Source organism: Aphelocoma coerulescens, chromosome 10 (assembly GCF_041296385.1).
Source record: "Aphelocoma coerulescens isolate FSJ_1873_10779 chromosome 10, UR_Acoe_1.0, whole genome shotgun sequence".
Taxonomy (NCBI): domain Eukaryota; kingdom Metazoa; phylum Chordata; class Aves; order Passeriformes; family Corvidae; genus Aphelocoma; species Aphelocoma coerulescens.
The window spans coordinates 1,076,263-1,092,642 of NC_091024.1; the positions used below are offsets into that span (position 1 = coordinate 1,076,263).

General features: G+C 40.5%; 2 protein-coding genes across 10 annotated transcripts in view; both read left to right on the forward strand.

Moving 5' to 3' along the window:
- Window positions 1–5,369, forward strand: part of MYO5A (myosin VA) — a 98,296-nt gene extending 92,927 nt beyond the window's left edge. For all 8 annotated transcript variants that reach the window (XM_069025231.1, XM_069025233.1, XM_069025236.1 and 5 more), the window contains 2 exons: window positions 1,109–1,189; window positions 2,033–5,369. In XM_069025231.1, coding sequence (XP_068881332.1) covers window positions 1,109–1,189; window positions 2,033–2,185 — 234 coding nt within the window. In that variant the 3' untranslated portion in view covers window positions 2,186–5,369. The remainder of the gene's footprint in view (window positions 1–1,108; window positions 1,190–2,032) is intronic.
- A 1,116-nt stretch (window positions 5,370–6,485) lies between these two features.
- The window catches only part of MYO5C (myosin VC), a 33,439-nt gene continuing 23,544 nt past the window's right edge, over window positions 6,486–16,380 (forward strand). For both annotated transcript variants that reach the window (XM_069025527.1, XM_069025528.1), the window contains exons 1-12: window positions 6,486–6,543; window positions 9,323–9,433; window positions 10,288–10,453; window positions 10,723–10,867; window positions 11,269–11,425; window positions 11,977–12,120; window positions 13,026–13,107; window positions 13,688–13,795; window positions 14,318–14,424; window positions 15,063–15,328; window positions 15,729–15,810; window positions 16,137–16,277. In XM_069025527.1, the coding sequence (XP_068881628.1) occupies window positions 6,517–6,543; window positions 9,323–9,433; window positions 10,288–10,453; window positions 10,723–10,867; window positions 11,269–11,425; window positions 11,977–12,120; window positions 13,026–13,107; window positions 13,688–13,795; window positions 14,318–14,424; window positions 15,063–15,328; window positions 15,729–15,810; window positions 16,137–16,277 (1,536 nt within the window). In that variant the 5' untranslated portion in view covers window positions 6,486–6,516. The remainder of the gene's footprint in view (window positions 6,544–9,322; window positions 9,434–10,287; window positions 10,454–10,722; window positions 10,868–11,268; window positions 11,426–11,976; window positions 12,121–13,025; window positions 13,108–13,687; window positions 13,796–14,317; window positions 14,425–15,062; window positions 15,329–15,728; window positions 15,811–16,136; window positions 16,278–16,380) is intronic.

Genomic DNA, 16,380 nt, shown 5'->3' on the forward strand with positions numbered 1-16,380 from the left:
TGCCATACACAGTCTCCGTTGGTGGAAATCCTTAGAGAAAAGTCTTCATTCAAAGACATCTCTGTACTCCAGACAGCTCTGCCTCGGATAGCAGGAAATGATCTTTCTGCTATCAGAGTTGGTATCCAGCCAAGTTAATGGACAATTCAACGGGAGCTGTTATCTCTGAGTCTGCAAACAAGAGTGTAAAGTTACTGTGCCCATTAGCCTCAAAGGCTGAACCAAGTGGATCTCAGTGAGCAGACTCCTGTTTATGACAGCTTAGATTTTGTACAGATATGTTGCACCTTTTTTTCAAACCATGATACATTTGTATAGAGCTTGCACAGGAGTAAATGGACCCAAGCATCTTTGATGCTTACTGAACAATTCTCACCAGGAAAGGGAAGAAATTTCTCCATTTCTTTCACAGTTGTGTCAGCACTAGCAGTTGCACTGATATAGCCATTTTGATTTAGTAGTCCACATTACTGGAAAACCACTTAATTTTCTATTGAATAGGAAGTAGAATTCCATGTGCTGAAAGTGTTTTAACCTTTTAGCAAAGTGTTTTGGTTTTTAAAAAAGGGACTGTTAAAAAAACAAAGAGAATTTTTAATGGGTTTTACAAGTCTAACCCATATTATTATTTAATAATATGTCTTTGTTATGCAGTTGTTTCCTTTGGTGGTTTTAGCCCTATTTTTAGAGAAATAGCTCACTCTCTTGCAAAACAGTAAAGTTGTAAGACCACAGAAGGTCATGACTACAGAAGGTCATAATAACAGGGTCAAAATTAGGATGAGAAATACATCATGTTTTTTTGGGGATGGGTAGGAAAACAATCAGTTACTTCCCAAGTGATTTTTCCATCATTTGGTATTTTCACCACGTATGTAGAAATTTAGGCTTGCTACCTCCAAAGAGCATATGTTCTGAAGGAGGCAGTTATATAACGTAGCGTTGAGCAGGGTGATGGAATTCTGCGTGAATAAATGAAGCAAAAAATAACGCTTAGATAGTTTTCTTTCTTAAATAGCTAATTTTAAAATTATATTATTGGTAATGATGGATGCATCTGTAGATTGATCAGTAAAATGAACCTGAGAGTGATTGTTCTTCTTCACAGATTGTAAAAGTTCTGAATTTGTATACTCCAGTTAATGAGTTTGAAGAGAGAGTCTTGGTGTCATTTATACGTACAATACAGGTATGTCTATATCTTTTCACCAAAACCCATCTGACCGTTTCTAAGAAAACCTCTGATCAGCCAAAATAGCATCCTGAAATATGCTCAGGAGTATGAATTAAATTATGCTTTTTAGGTATAATTTTTTGACTGCATTGAAAAGGTGATGTCAGCCTTAAAATTTTAAGCACTCACGCATTACTGCCTCCTGACTTACATAAAAGTGTTAGTTTCCCTGTCACTATGTATGAGGTGAGAATTATATTATCTTTGTGTATGTAAACTCACTTGTATGACAACTTTTCAAGCAGTAAGATTTATATGTGCAAATTTACTCAGCCCTGTGTCTGCATGTGAAGTTCTGTGCTTTGTAAACTGAGGCCTATATGCATACCAAAGTTCTTCATTTACCCCTTCTCTTTTTGTATATATTGGTGAAAATGAAAAGTTTTGAAAACTCCGAAGCGAAGCAGCCAGCAGAGCAGAATAAAAAAACAAACACAAACTTTCTAGTCTGTTAGAAATTGAATTACAGTATCACAGGACAAGGGAGATTGGGAAGGTAGGACTGAGATAAAGCTGTAATTCCACTTACTGAAAAGATGGTTACCAGATACTAGGCAGAGTCTTCCCTTTGCAGGGGATCTAAGTATTTCCAGATTGCATTGTAAGGGGGAGATGTGCAGAACTGCAGCTAATGAAATAACTACAGTTTAATGGCACAGTTGTTGTAAACGTGTGGGCTGAGCTTAGTGTAGAGTGAGTGTTTGCACACACACTGTGTAAGCACAGATCATCTTAGTGAAATGATTGTTATCAGTCAGGTGGCCAAATGCTGATGTCATCACTTTCTTGTCTTTGCAGGTGCGTCTGCGAGACAGGAAGGACTCTCCTCAGTTGCTCATGGATGCTAAACACATCTTTCCTGTTACTTTTCCATTTAATCCATCCTCTCTGGCTTTAGAAACCATTCAGATCCCAGCCAGCTTGGGCCTGGGCTTCATATCACGTGTCTGATCCCAAGGATGTCCCGTCAGTGTTAATGGAGAACCAGTTGCCTGATATCTTTACCTGTTAAAACCTAGTGAGCCACCAAACCCACGTTTTCTGAACAAAAGCCTCTCTGAGCCCAGATGTGTAGTTAAGGTAGCTGGGAAACAGCACAGCAGCACCACAGGCTGGAGGCTCAGAGAGATGTGCATTTGTGCTCAGTCATTGCATTTATGAGGACATCACTGATCCGTACATTCCCACAGTATGGAAATCGGGCTTGGACAAAAATGGTGTCATCAGCTGTCTAGAGACATTTTTAGACCTTTAGTAACATATTTAAATAGTGTAAATTAAAATCCATACGTAATCTTCTCATAGGCAGGGACCAATAGGGACAGTCACAGTCCTGGACATGGAAGACTTGAAAGTAAGGCATTTTGTAGTAGAATACACAGTCACGTGGGAGCCTGTTACATTTAATTTGTAAAAACTGGAATGGAAAAACACAAACTGGCAATATATAAAATTATTTCTTAAACCACTTCCTCGTTTATGTCAGTTTGACATAAATTGTAGTGATAAGTCTTATAGCTCACTATATGCTCTAACTTAGGTGTTCATTTGTTAGAACTGTGGTTTACCGAGCAAACTAAATCAATTGCTGCTGCATATTCTGTTGTTTTAAATGTACAACAGTATCATACTAAGCACTAAAAATAAGATACTTCATTTTTTGTTGTCAACCTTATTTACAGTCTGTTGCAGTCTGTTATTTTAACTGGATTTTTTGCACATTGTATCAAATAACACCTGTAGAGGAAAATGGTAACTAAGCACAAGTAGCACACTGGAAATTATATGTTTAGTTATTTTTAAAAGTAGTTAGCTAAAAATACAGAATCTTGAAGCAAGCGATCAGAAGTCAGTAATGATTTTAGTATTTATTTAGGTTATAGGGTCTGTCCAATGTTGCTCTTTGTTTGTAGACCCCAGAGATGACAAGGTGTATTTTGAGTATAATCTCTTTTGGTTTTTTGCCACTTAAAAAAAAAACAGGAAAAAAGTCTTCTTTCACACTGGAATAAGAGAGGAAAAACTTTAATAGAAACTTTCTGCAGTAGCCCCAGGCTCTCATTCTTAGAAGGGTTGACTAACAAGAAAGTTAAGTAGGTTTTGATTATGATGCTGTCACTTGACTATGATTCATGCTGATTTAATGGTTGGAAATCAGAGTGCATAATGAGAAACTGAGTTATTTTGAATGTTGCACATTTTACTGGAAAAGCTTTTCTGTCTCACACATCTTGGATCTGCTATATGAAATTCACATTTCACAATGTGAGGCATAAGTGTGGAGGCCTTGCTTAAGGTTCCGGTTCTGTGGTGCGTGGCTCAAAAATAAAAAATAAAAATAAATAAAAATAAAGCTACACACATTGCTCAGTTGCATTGTGCAATATTTTTAATGTATTATAATAATCTGCATCATAGTGTTAACATTAATTTATTTTACAATATTGATAAATAACCTAGAGGTACACTATTAGACTATTTGGTGCTCCTCTGTTTGCCTCCAAATTCACAGAGAAAAGATTTGCTGTTAAGCAGACTGAAACATTTTAGTTTTGTGTTACTTGAGAGGCAGACATGCTGTTTGTATGGTTGCTAAAACTGGAAGTAAAGACAATGTAAACTTTGTCAGCATGATTTAAGATGCTCCTGCCCTGTTCCGTTTGATGGATCATGCCGGTACTTCCAAGAACTTAATAGTGCATTGTAAAAACGTTCTGAATGATCTTTGCTAAATGGTTTAGATTGTTTTCCTCTGCATCATATACCAAACACTCCCTTTTCAAATGTTACCTGATTTCTGAAACTCTGGCTACTGTGAGGTGGCTCCAAATGAGGTGTAAGGTCATTTTCAGACTGTCAGGGGTACTGTACTTGTGAGAATGTAATGGCAAAGCCTTCACATCCAGTAAAAGGTTAGGAAAGAAAATACATGAGAACATGCTGACCTACCAATTTTTTTTTCCTATTGAAAAACAAACAATTGGCTTTACAGTATGTTCATACTGTAGATCAGGAAATGTATCCACTACTTAAGCGTTAGTGTTTAAAATGTATGCCTAAATGTATTTTTGTTTATTTTTTAAGTTTGTTTACCTGTAAAAAGCCTTATTGTATCGTTTCCTTAAAAGAAGTAGTGTTTAGTAATTTATAGGAATCATCCTTAAACTCAGTGGTTTGACTGGTATTACTTTTATATCACATTAAAAGTATATGCTGCTTGACATGTTTTAAAGGAAAATATTTTTGAGTTGGAATAGATGTGTAGTTGGTAATTCATCTAACATTTTACATGGCAGTATTTTACATGCACTTTGCAGAAGTAAAATTTTAGTGTGAGTGTATAATATAACTTTTCACCTTAGGACTAAAATCTCTTTAACCATGAAATATTATGCAGAATTATTTTAAAAACTCTTTTTTTTTTCCTTTGAATCATTGTTATGCTCTTTTAATGTGGACATATCTTTTATATTTTAATTTATTATCTATGGAGATGATAGATTTTATCAGATGCTGGAAAAAATACTTGTCAATGACCCCTTAGAAATATATACAGTTATTCTACAGATTTTGCACAATAATTACCTCATTCAGTTTGGTGTATTTTTATTCCAGTGATCATTTTATTCTGATGTTTAGGACACAGTCTTTGATCCAAATTTTGAAAAACTGCTTCTCACACTTCAAACTGGGATGGGACATAAAAGTGCTTAAGTCAGTTAAATGAGATTAATCTATTCTATCACAGGAAAAAGTAGCATCAACTTCATTGTTGACAGTGGATTGATATCCAGCAACATTTGTTCCCAACTTGGAAACACCAGCAATTGCAATTTGAAGGTCTATATGTAATTTGTGATTTAAACTGAACACATTTCAAATACCATACTAAAACTATGAGCAAACACTTGGGTTTTTTAAGATGCTGATACTTCATGCGATGAGTAAAAGCCTTTAAATGTAGGTTTTCACTTGATGCCGCTACGGTACGTAGATGAAAAACAAAACATTGTCAGAATTACCTGAGCTCTGATCTGTTGTAGTGTCTGATGTTGTACTTAGTAAATGTATGCATCATAAAAACTGTAGCCTAATAGCTATCACTGGAAAATGTCCAAATAAAAGTACAACTGTACGGTTTGTTTCAGATGGTTTTTGGTTGGTTGGTGGCCCATGAGCTGTGTGCTGGCATAGACCCCAGAGGGTCACAGGGTTCCTTCTGCCTCCATGGCAGGCTCGGTGTTGACTGCCAAGGGAGTTGGCTAAAATCTGAGGATGTGTAAATACACACCCAGGTAGCAGCAGTGTGCCATAAACTGCTGTGCTTATGGGAAAATACTTTGTTTAACGTAACCCATTTCTGTTAGGGTGTTTTGTCACCTAATATTAACTGTTCCTGAAATAAAATTTCAGTAACTTCACTAAACCACTAATTCCCTTTTTTACCAAAGCTCCTCGTGCCAGGTGGGGAGAGCTGGTGGGTCTCTGGGCATGTATCCACCTGCCAGAACCTGGCACTGTGGTTATTCGAATCTTCTTCCTCATAAAGGCTATTTAAATGTAGCACCTGTTAGTGCCTTAAGCCTCCTACATGCACTCAGAGCTGTTAATTTTTGCCTTATTCTCAGTTCGTTACAGAAATTCCTTTACAGTGCTTTGTAGGGAGGCGAGTGATGCTTCTGGTGGTTTTCTCTGCTGGGTCAGGACTGCCCCTGGGGCCCCTCCGGCAGCTGGAGTGTCCATTATTCCCGATCCCTGGAGGTGTGCCGGGACGGCGCTGCCCGCTCCGCCGGGGCCGGGAGCGGAGCCGGGCGGGGAGCGGGGAGCCGGGAGCGGGGCCGGGAGCGGGGCCGGGGCCGGGCGGAGGGCCGGGCGGGGAGCCGGGAGCGGAGCCGGGAGCGGAGCCGGGAGCGGGCGGGGAGCCGGGAGCGGGGAGCCGGGAGCGGGCGGGGAGCCGGGAGCGGGGAGCCGGGAGCGGAGCCGGGAGCGGGCGGGGAGCCGGGAGCGGGGCCGGGCGGGGAGCGGAGCCGGGGCCGGGAGCGGGGCCGGGCGGGGAGCCGGGAGCGGGGCCGGGCGGGGAGCGGAGCCGGGGCCGGGAGCGGGGCCGGGCGGGGAGCCGGGAGCGGGGCCGGGCGGGGAGCGGAGCCGGGAGCGGGGCCGGGAGCGGGGCCGGGCGGGGAGCCGGGAGCGGGGCAGGGCCGCTCCCCACGCCCCGGGGCGGGGGCCGGGCCGGTCCGCGGCCGCTGAGGAGCCTCGTCCGTGCGGCGGCTGTGCCTGCCCCGATGGCGCTGGCCGAGCTCTACACGCAGGTGAGCGGGGCTGCCCAGGGGCTGCCCAGGGGAAGGGGCCGGGCCGGGGTCTCAGCGCCGGGCCGGGGTCTCAGCGCGGCTGCCGCGGCACCCGGCACGCACCGAGGGGAGCCGCTTCGCCGTGAGAGAAGCGCTCCTTTAGTGGGACTCTCGGCCTCCAGGAGCGGCTCTCGCTGTCCTGACCAGCGATTAGGCAACGGGAAGGTTCCAGTGCCCTTCCCTGGGCACTCGGGCTCGGAGCGCCGCGCTTTCTCTTGGGCAAACACGGAACCTTGTGTGGCAGAGCTTGGCCCTAAAACAAAGATTCTTTCTCCTTAATGCACCTGCCGAAACTTTTGCACAACTTTTCCCACTTCTCCTGTAGTCACCGGAGTGTTGTGACGTATCGTTTGTTTGCTTAGCTTTAAATAACAAAACCAACATGGACATGTTGGCGATTTACAAACCTGTGCCTCATCTATTGCGAGGGCAGCTGCTCCCGTGGAGCCTGGGGCTGCAGCGCTCGTGGGTCCTGGTGCTGGTGCCACTCTCGGAGCCGCTGGAAGAACGAACGTGGTTTTCCCGGGAATTATGTCAGGCAGGTGAAGGGGGGAAGGAGTGCGGGTGTAACCTGACACGGAAATGAGCAAACTCCCGTCTGTTTACCTGCGAGGCAGGGTTTGGAGACAGCCAACTCTGTAGGCTGGGTGCATTTGCCAATGGAGGCTCCTGCGACTCCAGGGGCCTTTCCTGAAGAATCAGTGCTTTTATCACATTCTTCTTCCTCCCTTTCTCGTCCTTGACTTAATGCAGTTCATTTTCTTACATGGGAACACACTGTGTGCCCCTGAGGCTGTTTGGTGGTGATATTTTAACTTGCATAGGATAACAGCAAACAAAGAATTCAATTTAACAAGCACTTTTTGTAAGCCAGGAGATCAGCATAGTGTAGGAATGATACAAATAATTTACAGGTAGGTAGGTACACATGGAAAACTCAAATATAAAGCTAATTCAACCACGTCTTTCATGTGGCCATTGAATAGAGCCTTGTGGAGCTGGGCTTTTGTCCAATTGCTCAGATAGATGAAAACATTGCCATTATAGTGGTTTGGGGTGGTTTAGAAAATATCTTAGTGATTTTGGATACTGTGTGAAAAAAATGCCATCATGCTGAAAGCATCAGCAGAGAGGTGTCGTGGAAGCGGCTCAGGTTTCCACGGGTGTTCATGCCCTGATGAGCACCAGGTTGGCGGGTGGCTCACTAGACAGGGCAATGTCTGACCTTAGAGATACTGAAAACTCAGCTGGAAAAGTCACTGAGCAACACCAGCTAACTCACAGGGCTTTCTTGTGCAAGGCCCTCTTCCCCTAAATTGTTTGGTGTTGATCCTTGGGGGTTAGAACTACAGAAGCTACAGCTGTGCAGTGGAGTTGGCTCTGAAGGCACCCACCATGGTTCAGTGGGGTTCTTGGGGCAGAGACAGTCATATTCCGAGGATCTACTGGAGCGTCCAAGGCTTCTCCCAAATTAGAGAGACAAAAAGTCATTTGTGCCAAAACCAACAGTTGCAGCACCAGAACGAGAAGGAATACCAGTCCCCAAGGTAGCTGTGGGTCTGCTAACACTCCATGAAATCGTGACTAATGTTAATTTTTCAAGTAAGCAGCTGCAGCAGTTCTCACAGGTTTATTTAAACAGCTTGTTTCAACTGACCATGAATATAGCTAGGGTGAGGGAATTAAAGGAAGGGTTCTGGCTATCAAAAGCAGAAAGGTGCTGAAAGAGTTTACATCACGGTCTCTTGTGTGAGTGGGGACAGATGATGTCACTTTGTCAAACCCTGTCAGGATGAGAAGGACGCACCACCTCAGTAGAGAAATTCCCTACCGACTGAGGTTTCCAGCTGTATTATGTCCTTCTAAGGAATGTTGTTTCTGATAGCTTCTCAGACAGTGCATTTAAAGAAGTTGCTTTTGCTTCAGAGTTTTAACTTCAGCATAGGAGAACTAAATGGTTCAAACCATTCAAATATTTTCTTCAAATATCTGTGCTTCAGAAGGTTAGAGGTACCTTGCTGGGAAGGAGCTAAAGTAAGCCAGTTGATTGCTCGTAAAGAAAGAAACCTGCTAGCAGTCTTTGAAGTTTGTCCTAGAGCAGGGAAAGATGTTTGGAGGTTGCTCTCCAGTCCCATTAAAAGAAAGACTCTGCACAGACTCTTTTTTGGGCATGGCAATGTGCCTGTGGCAAAATGCGTTCTAAGTTCGATGTCCTAAACTTGAATTCAGGGAAGTGATTGTCTGAATTCTGGTGAATGAGATGCTTTCTCTGGTACTTGCTTAGTTGGACTCTCCTAGAAACCAGGTCTCTCCCTTAAGTGTATTTTATTCTTTGTTCAGTGTTAGAGGGTTTGAAGAGCCTGGCAGCAGTCTGGCCCTTGCTCACCTCCCTGCATGCTGTGTTGTTCTGCACACTCTGCACTGAACAGGAGCAGAATATGCATGTCTGAAATTAATGAGTCTGCTTTCTTTTTTATTCTTCCATGAAAAATAACAAAACCACAAAAAATATATCCTGCGGTACAGAGATAATAATAATAATAATAATAATAATAATAATAATAATAATAATAATAATAATAATAATAATAATAATAATAATAATAATAATAATCCCCAAAAGTCCCGGCATCCAGTTCAGCTCCTGGGTTGCACTTGATGTTTGAAAGGTATTTTTTCGTGCTAGTCTGGTATTATGATAGTAGCTAAACTAACTTGTTACCTTGTTTTTCTGTTGCAGTACAATAGGGTTTGGATCCCTGATAACAAAGAAGTTTGGCAGTCTGCAGAAATCACAAAAAACTACAAAGCTGGAGACCGTTTTCTCCATGTGCAGTTAGAAGATGGAACTGTAAGGAGAAAAGCTGAATTATTGTGGGGTTTGCTGAGATATGTTTATGTGGAAACATAGGACTCACATTTGTGGGATCTAAATAACACGTACATATTTCCTTTTTTTATCATATTGGAATTGGTGCAGTACACATCTGCTGCCCAAAAATATGAGGAGTGTAATTCCACTGTCTGTATAACATTAGTATGGAAAACATACCTCAAGATTGCTTTGGAAACAAGCCCTGAAGCTCATCTCGAGTTGAAGCAAATCAGAAGTGCAGGACAGGCATAGTTCTCTCTCACAGAGCCAGCTGCTGCTTTTTTTGTTGCTTTATGTAAGATCTGTTAATTTTAGTATCCAAGTTGTTTACAGATTTAATACTTTGAAAGTGTTTCTGTATTTCTGCATTCCTGCTCCATAAAGACAAGTATTAAAGGTATGATTAAATGGATTTGTTGAAAGAAAGAGAATTGGGTTTTAAACTTTCTGTAAAGAAAACTGAGGGGTTGCAAGTGGGGATATTACAGGGCTGACTTGAGTTCTCACCAGGGCTTTACTTTCATTCAGTTGCAGCTGATCTGTTATTCTCATCTGTACTTGAAATATGTGTGTGTTTAGAGAGCTAAACGTGAGTCCCATTTTTACAGATTTCAGTACAAAATATTGTAAATAAAGAGAATGAGGCTTGCTTTTTCATAGGGAACCAACAGGTCCAGTTCCCCCAAGTGCAGTGGGATGCGTGGAATCAATGAAATAGAAGATCAGGCAGGGCTCCATCAACTCTGTAACTTCATGTAAAGGTAGAAGATGAGTTTCTATTTATGCAACATAATGCATTTTATGACATTTCAAGTATTTTTTGTGGACAGGAACTGAATTACCCTGTTGATCCGGCTCCTTTGCCACCACTACGAAATCCTGACATCCTCGTTGGTGAAAATGATCTCACTGCCCTCAGTTATCTCCATGAACCAGCTGTTCTACACAATCTTAAAATTCGTTTTGTGGAGTCTAAACTTATCTACACATACAGTGGTAAGCTAAATGAAATGAAGAATTTTTAAAAAATCTTTTTTTAAAAAGTGTTAATCTTGGTTCCGTTTGCAATATTGACATGTGTAATGTTTTCCTGAAGTGTATTTTAACTTATGTTAACTGGTTTTATATATGAGTATAGACTTGTTTGTTCATCAGCATCTTCTACCTAGAAAATATTTCTAGTTTGTATTATTTTAACTTGCCCAAACCAGGCATTTCATGTAAGTAACCTGTGGTTTATTTTTGTTTTGTACATTTGGTTGTAGGAATAATTTTGGTTGCAATAAACCCCTACAAGGAGCTGCCAATTTATGGAGATGCAATTATCCATGCATATAGTGGGCAAAACATGGGGGACATGGATCCACACATATTTGCTGTGGCAGAAGAAGCATACAAGCAAATGGCAAGGTTCAGTATGTTATTTAATGTCCATAAATAACACTTGAATTCTAGTGGCAGTCAGTGTTAATTGTCATTTAGTTTTACTGTGTATGTGCCATTGGCTATTAAGAATACCTTTGAACACATAGCTTAATTAGAGGAGAAGGAATTCTTTAACCAGCTGAGGAATTTCTAGAACTCAAAACTCTTTTCATTCTTGGTGAGGGGTAACACACTGGCTTAGTGAATAGCAGTGACATCAACCTAGAGGTTACAAGTGAAGAGGAGTAAGAGAAGAATAGGTGAAAGGTGGAACTGATACATGAAATTTGGCACAGCTGTGGTTTCATTGTTTCATACGTGTAATTTCTACATTTATTCATGCGCTTGAGACATCTGATACAAACTGTCTGATTGTTTGGTTTTAGAAATAACAAAAATCAGTCTATTATAGTCAGTGGAGAATCAGGAGCTGGAAAGACTGTGTCTGCAAGGTATACTATGAGATACTTTGCCACTGTGAGTAAGTCAAGCAGCAATGCACATGTGGAAGATAAAGTATTGGCATCCAATCCAATAACAGAGGTAAGTTTTGGGGAGCATCTGTCAAGTCTGTACTCATCAAGGGAAGAATTCTGAGAGCTTCTGGGAAGTTTTGTTTGAAATCTTTGGGGATGCTTTATCTGTCTGAGTTAGATGTCTGGATTAGAAGTTCAGCCTCTGAATGTTGCTGATGGAAAGAGGTGGTCAGCCTCAGGAGCACCCTGGTATGGTCTCATTTACCAGTGGCCCTTTGGAGGTGCTGGTTTACCTCCAGAGTGTTGTTTGACCACCTAATTAGATGATGATATAACAACATTGAACAAATTATTTGGTTTTATTTATTGGACCCTTATGGTGAAAAAGCCTACTTCGTCTAGCTTTCAGTTTGTGTAGCATTATACTGTCTGACTTGAGGCTTGTCTTCAGTTTTGGGCCTCTAAATTTGAGTAACACAGCTCTAACACAGCTCAATGCTGAGATTGATCTCTGAGCACCTTTGATTTTAGAAACTTACAGTTGATTCCAGTTTTGGCAAAGTAATTCTTTTGAGAGACGTGAGTACATCAGATTGTAAAAGTTGATAATTTTTGTAGGCTGTGGGCAATGCAAAAACCACTCGGAATGATAACAGCAGTCGATTTGGAAAATACACTGAAATCAGTTTTGACCAGAGTTACCAAATCATTGGAGCTAACATGAGAACATACCTGCTTGAGAAATCCAGAGTTGTCTTTCAGGTGGGTAAAATAAAGTCTAGAATAGTCAGTGTCAGTATAGCTACTGATGCACTATACTAGGTCTATATAGAAAATATTATGTGAAGTTCTAAGTAGTGTATCCAATCAGCATTTGATTTATCTTTTAACAGGAGCTAATATTATTTATTATAAGAAGTGATTTCATTTCACGTTCTTCCTTATGTTAAGTGAAGGATGCTTCTCAGGGACAATTCCCTGAGACAAGTGCAAGAAGTATTTGAGAAATCTGTAACTTGTGGTCACAACAGTAGGAGAGGCCAATTGTGTCTGGAAAGGAACAGCATATATAGGGCAGAGAGATTCTCAGTAAAAAACTGGCTGAAAAGTTACAAGGCCAGGGTTTATTTCATGTGACTCACTTCAGTGTCACGGCATAATTGTGATAATATACTAAAGCAGGCATTTAATTTTATAAAACTCTTTTTACAAAGGTTTCTTTTTTAGTAGTATTGTAACTTTTTAAGTCTGCTGAAAAATACTTCCGCCCTGAAGGATGGTTTGGAAATGGAGAGTTTTTTGAGTTCCCAAAAGGGCAGTGTTCCAGCTGACACTCCTACACATCTTTTGGTTACAGTGTTTGACAGTTCTTATTAGTAGATGGTTGTTCAAGCTGAAGAAATTGTTAACATCTTTGGGGAAAGAACTCAGCATATTGGCAATGGAAATAAAGTATACTTGAATTGAATGTATCACTTTCAAAGCTCTTGCTGATGTCTTAAGATGTGCCACAATTTCTTTGCTAAACTGTGTTGCAGCAGAATTTAGCCTTCAGTTATCATTATCAATTTATAATAGTGTTGAATATCAAGGGTTTTTCTGTTAGTTTCTTCATTTCGTTGTTAATTATCTTCTTCTGTAATGTTGCTCTTTGCTTTATTTTACAGTCAGAGAATGAGAGGAACTACCACATATTTTATCAGTTGTGTGCATCTGCTATGCAACCTGAATATGAACATCTTAAATTGGGTAGGTCTCCAGAAAATAATCTGCTCTTCAGTTTTGCAGTGCAGCATTTTAAGGCTGGGTTTTCGAGTGCAGGATGTTTAGTGCATTAGAGCATGAATCTCACAGCCTTAAAGCAGGAGCTGCGTTTTAAGTCGCTCAGCTGTTAATTCTGCTGGTTTTGAACTTGGTAGCAAATCCCTGGTAACTCAAATAGTGCACAGTCAAGTACCTGAGTGCCTTTGAAAATCTAATTTTCATACTTTCTGTAGTGACAGATGCCATGTCAGCTTAGGGACTTGATTAATTTATCTACAGGGAAACTGGGAGAAGCAGAATTCAGGTGTATGTTCACTCAGCCTCCCTTCCTGTTTGTTTGTTAGATGGGATATTAAGATTTTTAGGAATTATGGGTACTAATTTGTGTCAGTTTAACTGAGTTGGGCACATGGATGTCCCTCAGGAAAAAGAGGACCTCCAGCTCATTGCTGAAACACTGGTCTCTGATAGCATCTTTAATTTTTTTGTGTTGTAAAGTTTTAACAAGCGGCTCTCCCCAGTCCCTAATTTTTGCAGGATTACAAGATTTGCTTCTTATCTACAGGAAATGCAGAAGAATTTAACTACACACGAATGGGTGGCAGCACTGTAATAGAAGGAGTTGATGACAGAGCAAATATGGTGGAGACTCAGAAGACGTTTGCCTTACTGGGTAAATTCTTGGGGATACACTTTCAGTAGATTTTTTTTTTTCTCCCTGAAATGGGCAAAGGTGGATTGTTTCTGAAATATCCGAAACATTAATAGTAACTACCAAAATATTTTATTTCATGGCTTGTCTATTGTGGTGTTGGTCTGTTTTCGAAGTACTGGGCAGGAGCAATTAGCAATTGGTGTTAATTGTTACTGGTCAGAAGCACTAAGGGCTGGAGTCTTCTTGGCCCTTAAACTAACATGCTGCAACAGAGGTGGAAGCTTCTTTGCCCCTGTATGGCTTGTGTTAGAGCTAAATCAGACTTGAGCTGGCACTTGGGGAGGTGCAGGAACTTATACCCAATCTGTCATGGGATCAGACAGGCAGAAAATTGGCAGAACCAGGGATTTGTGCATAGTACTCTGCAGAGATGCTGTACAATTCTTGGCTGCACAGCAAAGCAAGTAACCCAGCATTGTTCTGCTTTAATTAATTGTACTGTTTCTGAGTATTTCAAATAATCAAGGAATGTTTTTTTAGGTCTGAAGGGGGATTTTCAGATGGATGTTTTTAAAATGCTGGCAGCAATCCTGCACTTGGGCAATGTGGAAATAGCAGCTGTTGGAGATGAGAGATCATCCATCAGTGTAAGGAAGTAGCTCATTCAGATACCAACGTTTTCTATTCTATTTTATGCCAGAAGTGCTTTAGCAGTAGTTTCTCTCATATCTGGGGCCCGGAGCAGCATTAAATCTGGTGTACCAAACTTGACTGATTTCTCCATCCCCATCTGTGTGGAATCACAGCGAGTGTTCGCACAGACGCTGTTCTGGGCCCAAGTTCAGAAAGTCTTAACAAAAGGCAAAATGTGGCTAAGAGTACACAGATCCAACTGATCCACAGCTGTTGGAAAATCCATTTTGGAGCTCTCTGCAGGATGCAGGAAACAGAGCATAGTCAAAGCTGCTCAGAATGTGTCCCAGCAAGCTGTGCAAGTCTAAAAACCAAGAACACCTAAAAATAGACTAAAGTAACTTTCTTACAGTGTCTTAATCCAAAGCATCTCATCCGGTCCACATTTTTCTCTCCTGTATCAGGAGCTCTATCCAGCATTATTTGCTTTAGCTCATCTTGCCATTTTGCCAGATGAAGAAGTAAACACAGCCCCTTGCCTATCTAAAAATAAAAATCACATTTTGATGTCAGGGGCACAAGGACTTCCCTGTCGAGACAGCATTTAAGGTATTAAATGTAGCCTAATGATATTTCTTGATCTTCTTTAAAGATGGAAGATAAACATCTCGGTATCTTCTGTGAGCTTCTGGATTTAAACTGTGACAAAATGGCCCGGTGGTTGTGCCACAGAAAGATTGTCACGACCTCAGAGACGGTGATAAAGCCAATGACAAGGGCCCAGGCTGTCAATGCCAGGGATGCTCTGGCAAAAAAGATCTACTCTCATTTATTTGACTTCATTGTGGAAAGAATTAACCAAGCTCTGCAGTTCCCTGGCAAAAAACACACTTTCATTGGTGTTTTGGATATTTATGGGTAAGAATGTCTCTGGAAACAGAGTGCCTTTTCTTTGGCGTGTTTTTGTGCTGGTAATGAATTTGGAGGGGCTAGTTTTACTAAAAGGTCATGGTCAGATAAGTTCTTTAGCATCCAGATTAGTGGAAATGCTCAGCTACTATAAGTACCAGAACTTTTTGTGAATGAGGTTTAACTTCTGATGTGATACTTTTAGATTTAACTCTGGATTTTTTAGCTTTGTTATGCCTGGTAACATTAGCTTCTAGAGAAGTTTTGAAATTCCTTAACATCTTCATTAGTCTTACCTTTAGTTAATCTTCTTAAAAACATTAGGATAGCTCCAAAGTCTTTCAGGGATGGTACCATTAGATTTTGATGTCAAAGGATTTTTTTTTTTCTTATTTGAATTGTGTTTCAGGTTTGAAACATTTGATGTGAACAGTTTTGAACAATTTTGTATCAATTATGCTAATGAAAAACTACAGCAGCAATTTAACCTGGTATGTTCTTTTCTGTTACAGTTCTTTGTCTTTTTTGCTTCAGGGTGGATATTAGTAAATGCTACTTGTGCTTGAGTAATGGATATTTCTGGATAATGACTGCCCAGTAATAAATATAAATATTTTGTTTTTATATGTAAACATGGCTACACACAAATGTACATAAATGAAAACTTTTGAGTTTATTTTCTTACAAGACAGACATGTAATATACTTCAAAGTATAATTTTTTCTATCTCACTTATACAACTATGCACATGCACACACTGTATTTTTCTTCTTTAATTGTAACCTTCTTTGTGTTTTCATAATTTTTGCAAACCCAGCATGTCTTTAAACTTGAACAAGAAGAATATATGAAGGAGGATATTCCATGGACTTTAATAGACTTTTATGACAACCAGCCTGTCATTGACCTTATTGAAGCTAAAATGGGAATTTTGGAACTTCTGGATGAAGAATGCTTGGTAATTTAAAAATTCTTGCATTTAGAGCTCATTAAAAAAAAACCAACTATATAGATTTTTGCAAGTGGGGCTTGTAATCCATATTTTACCCTTTTCATTGGGA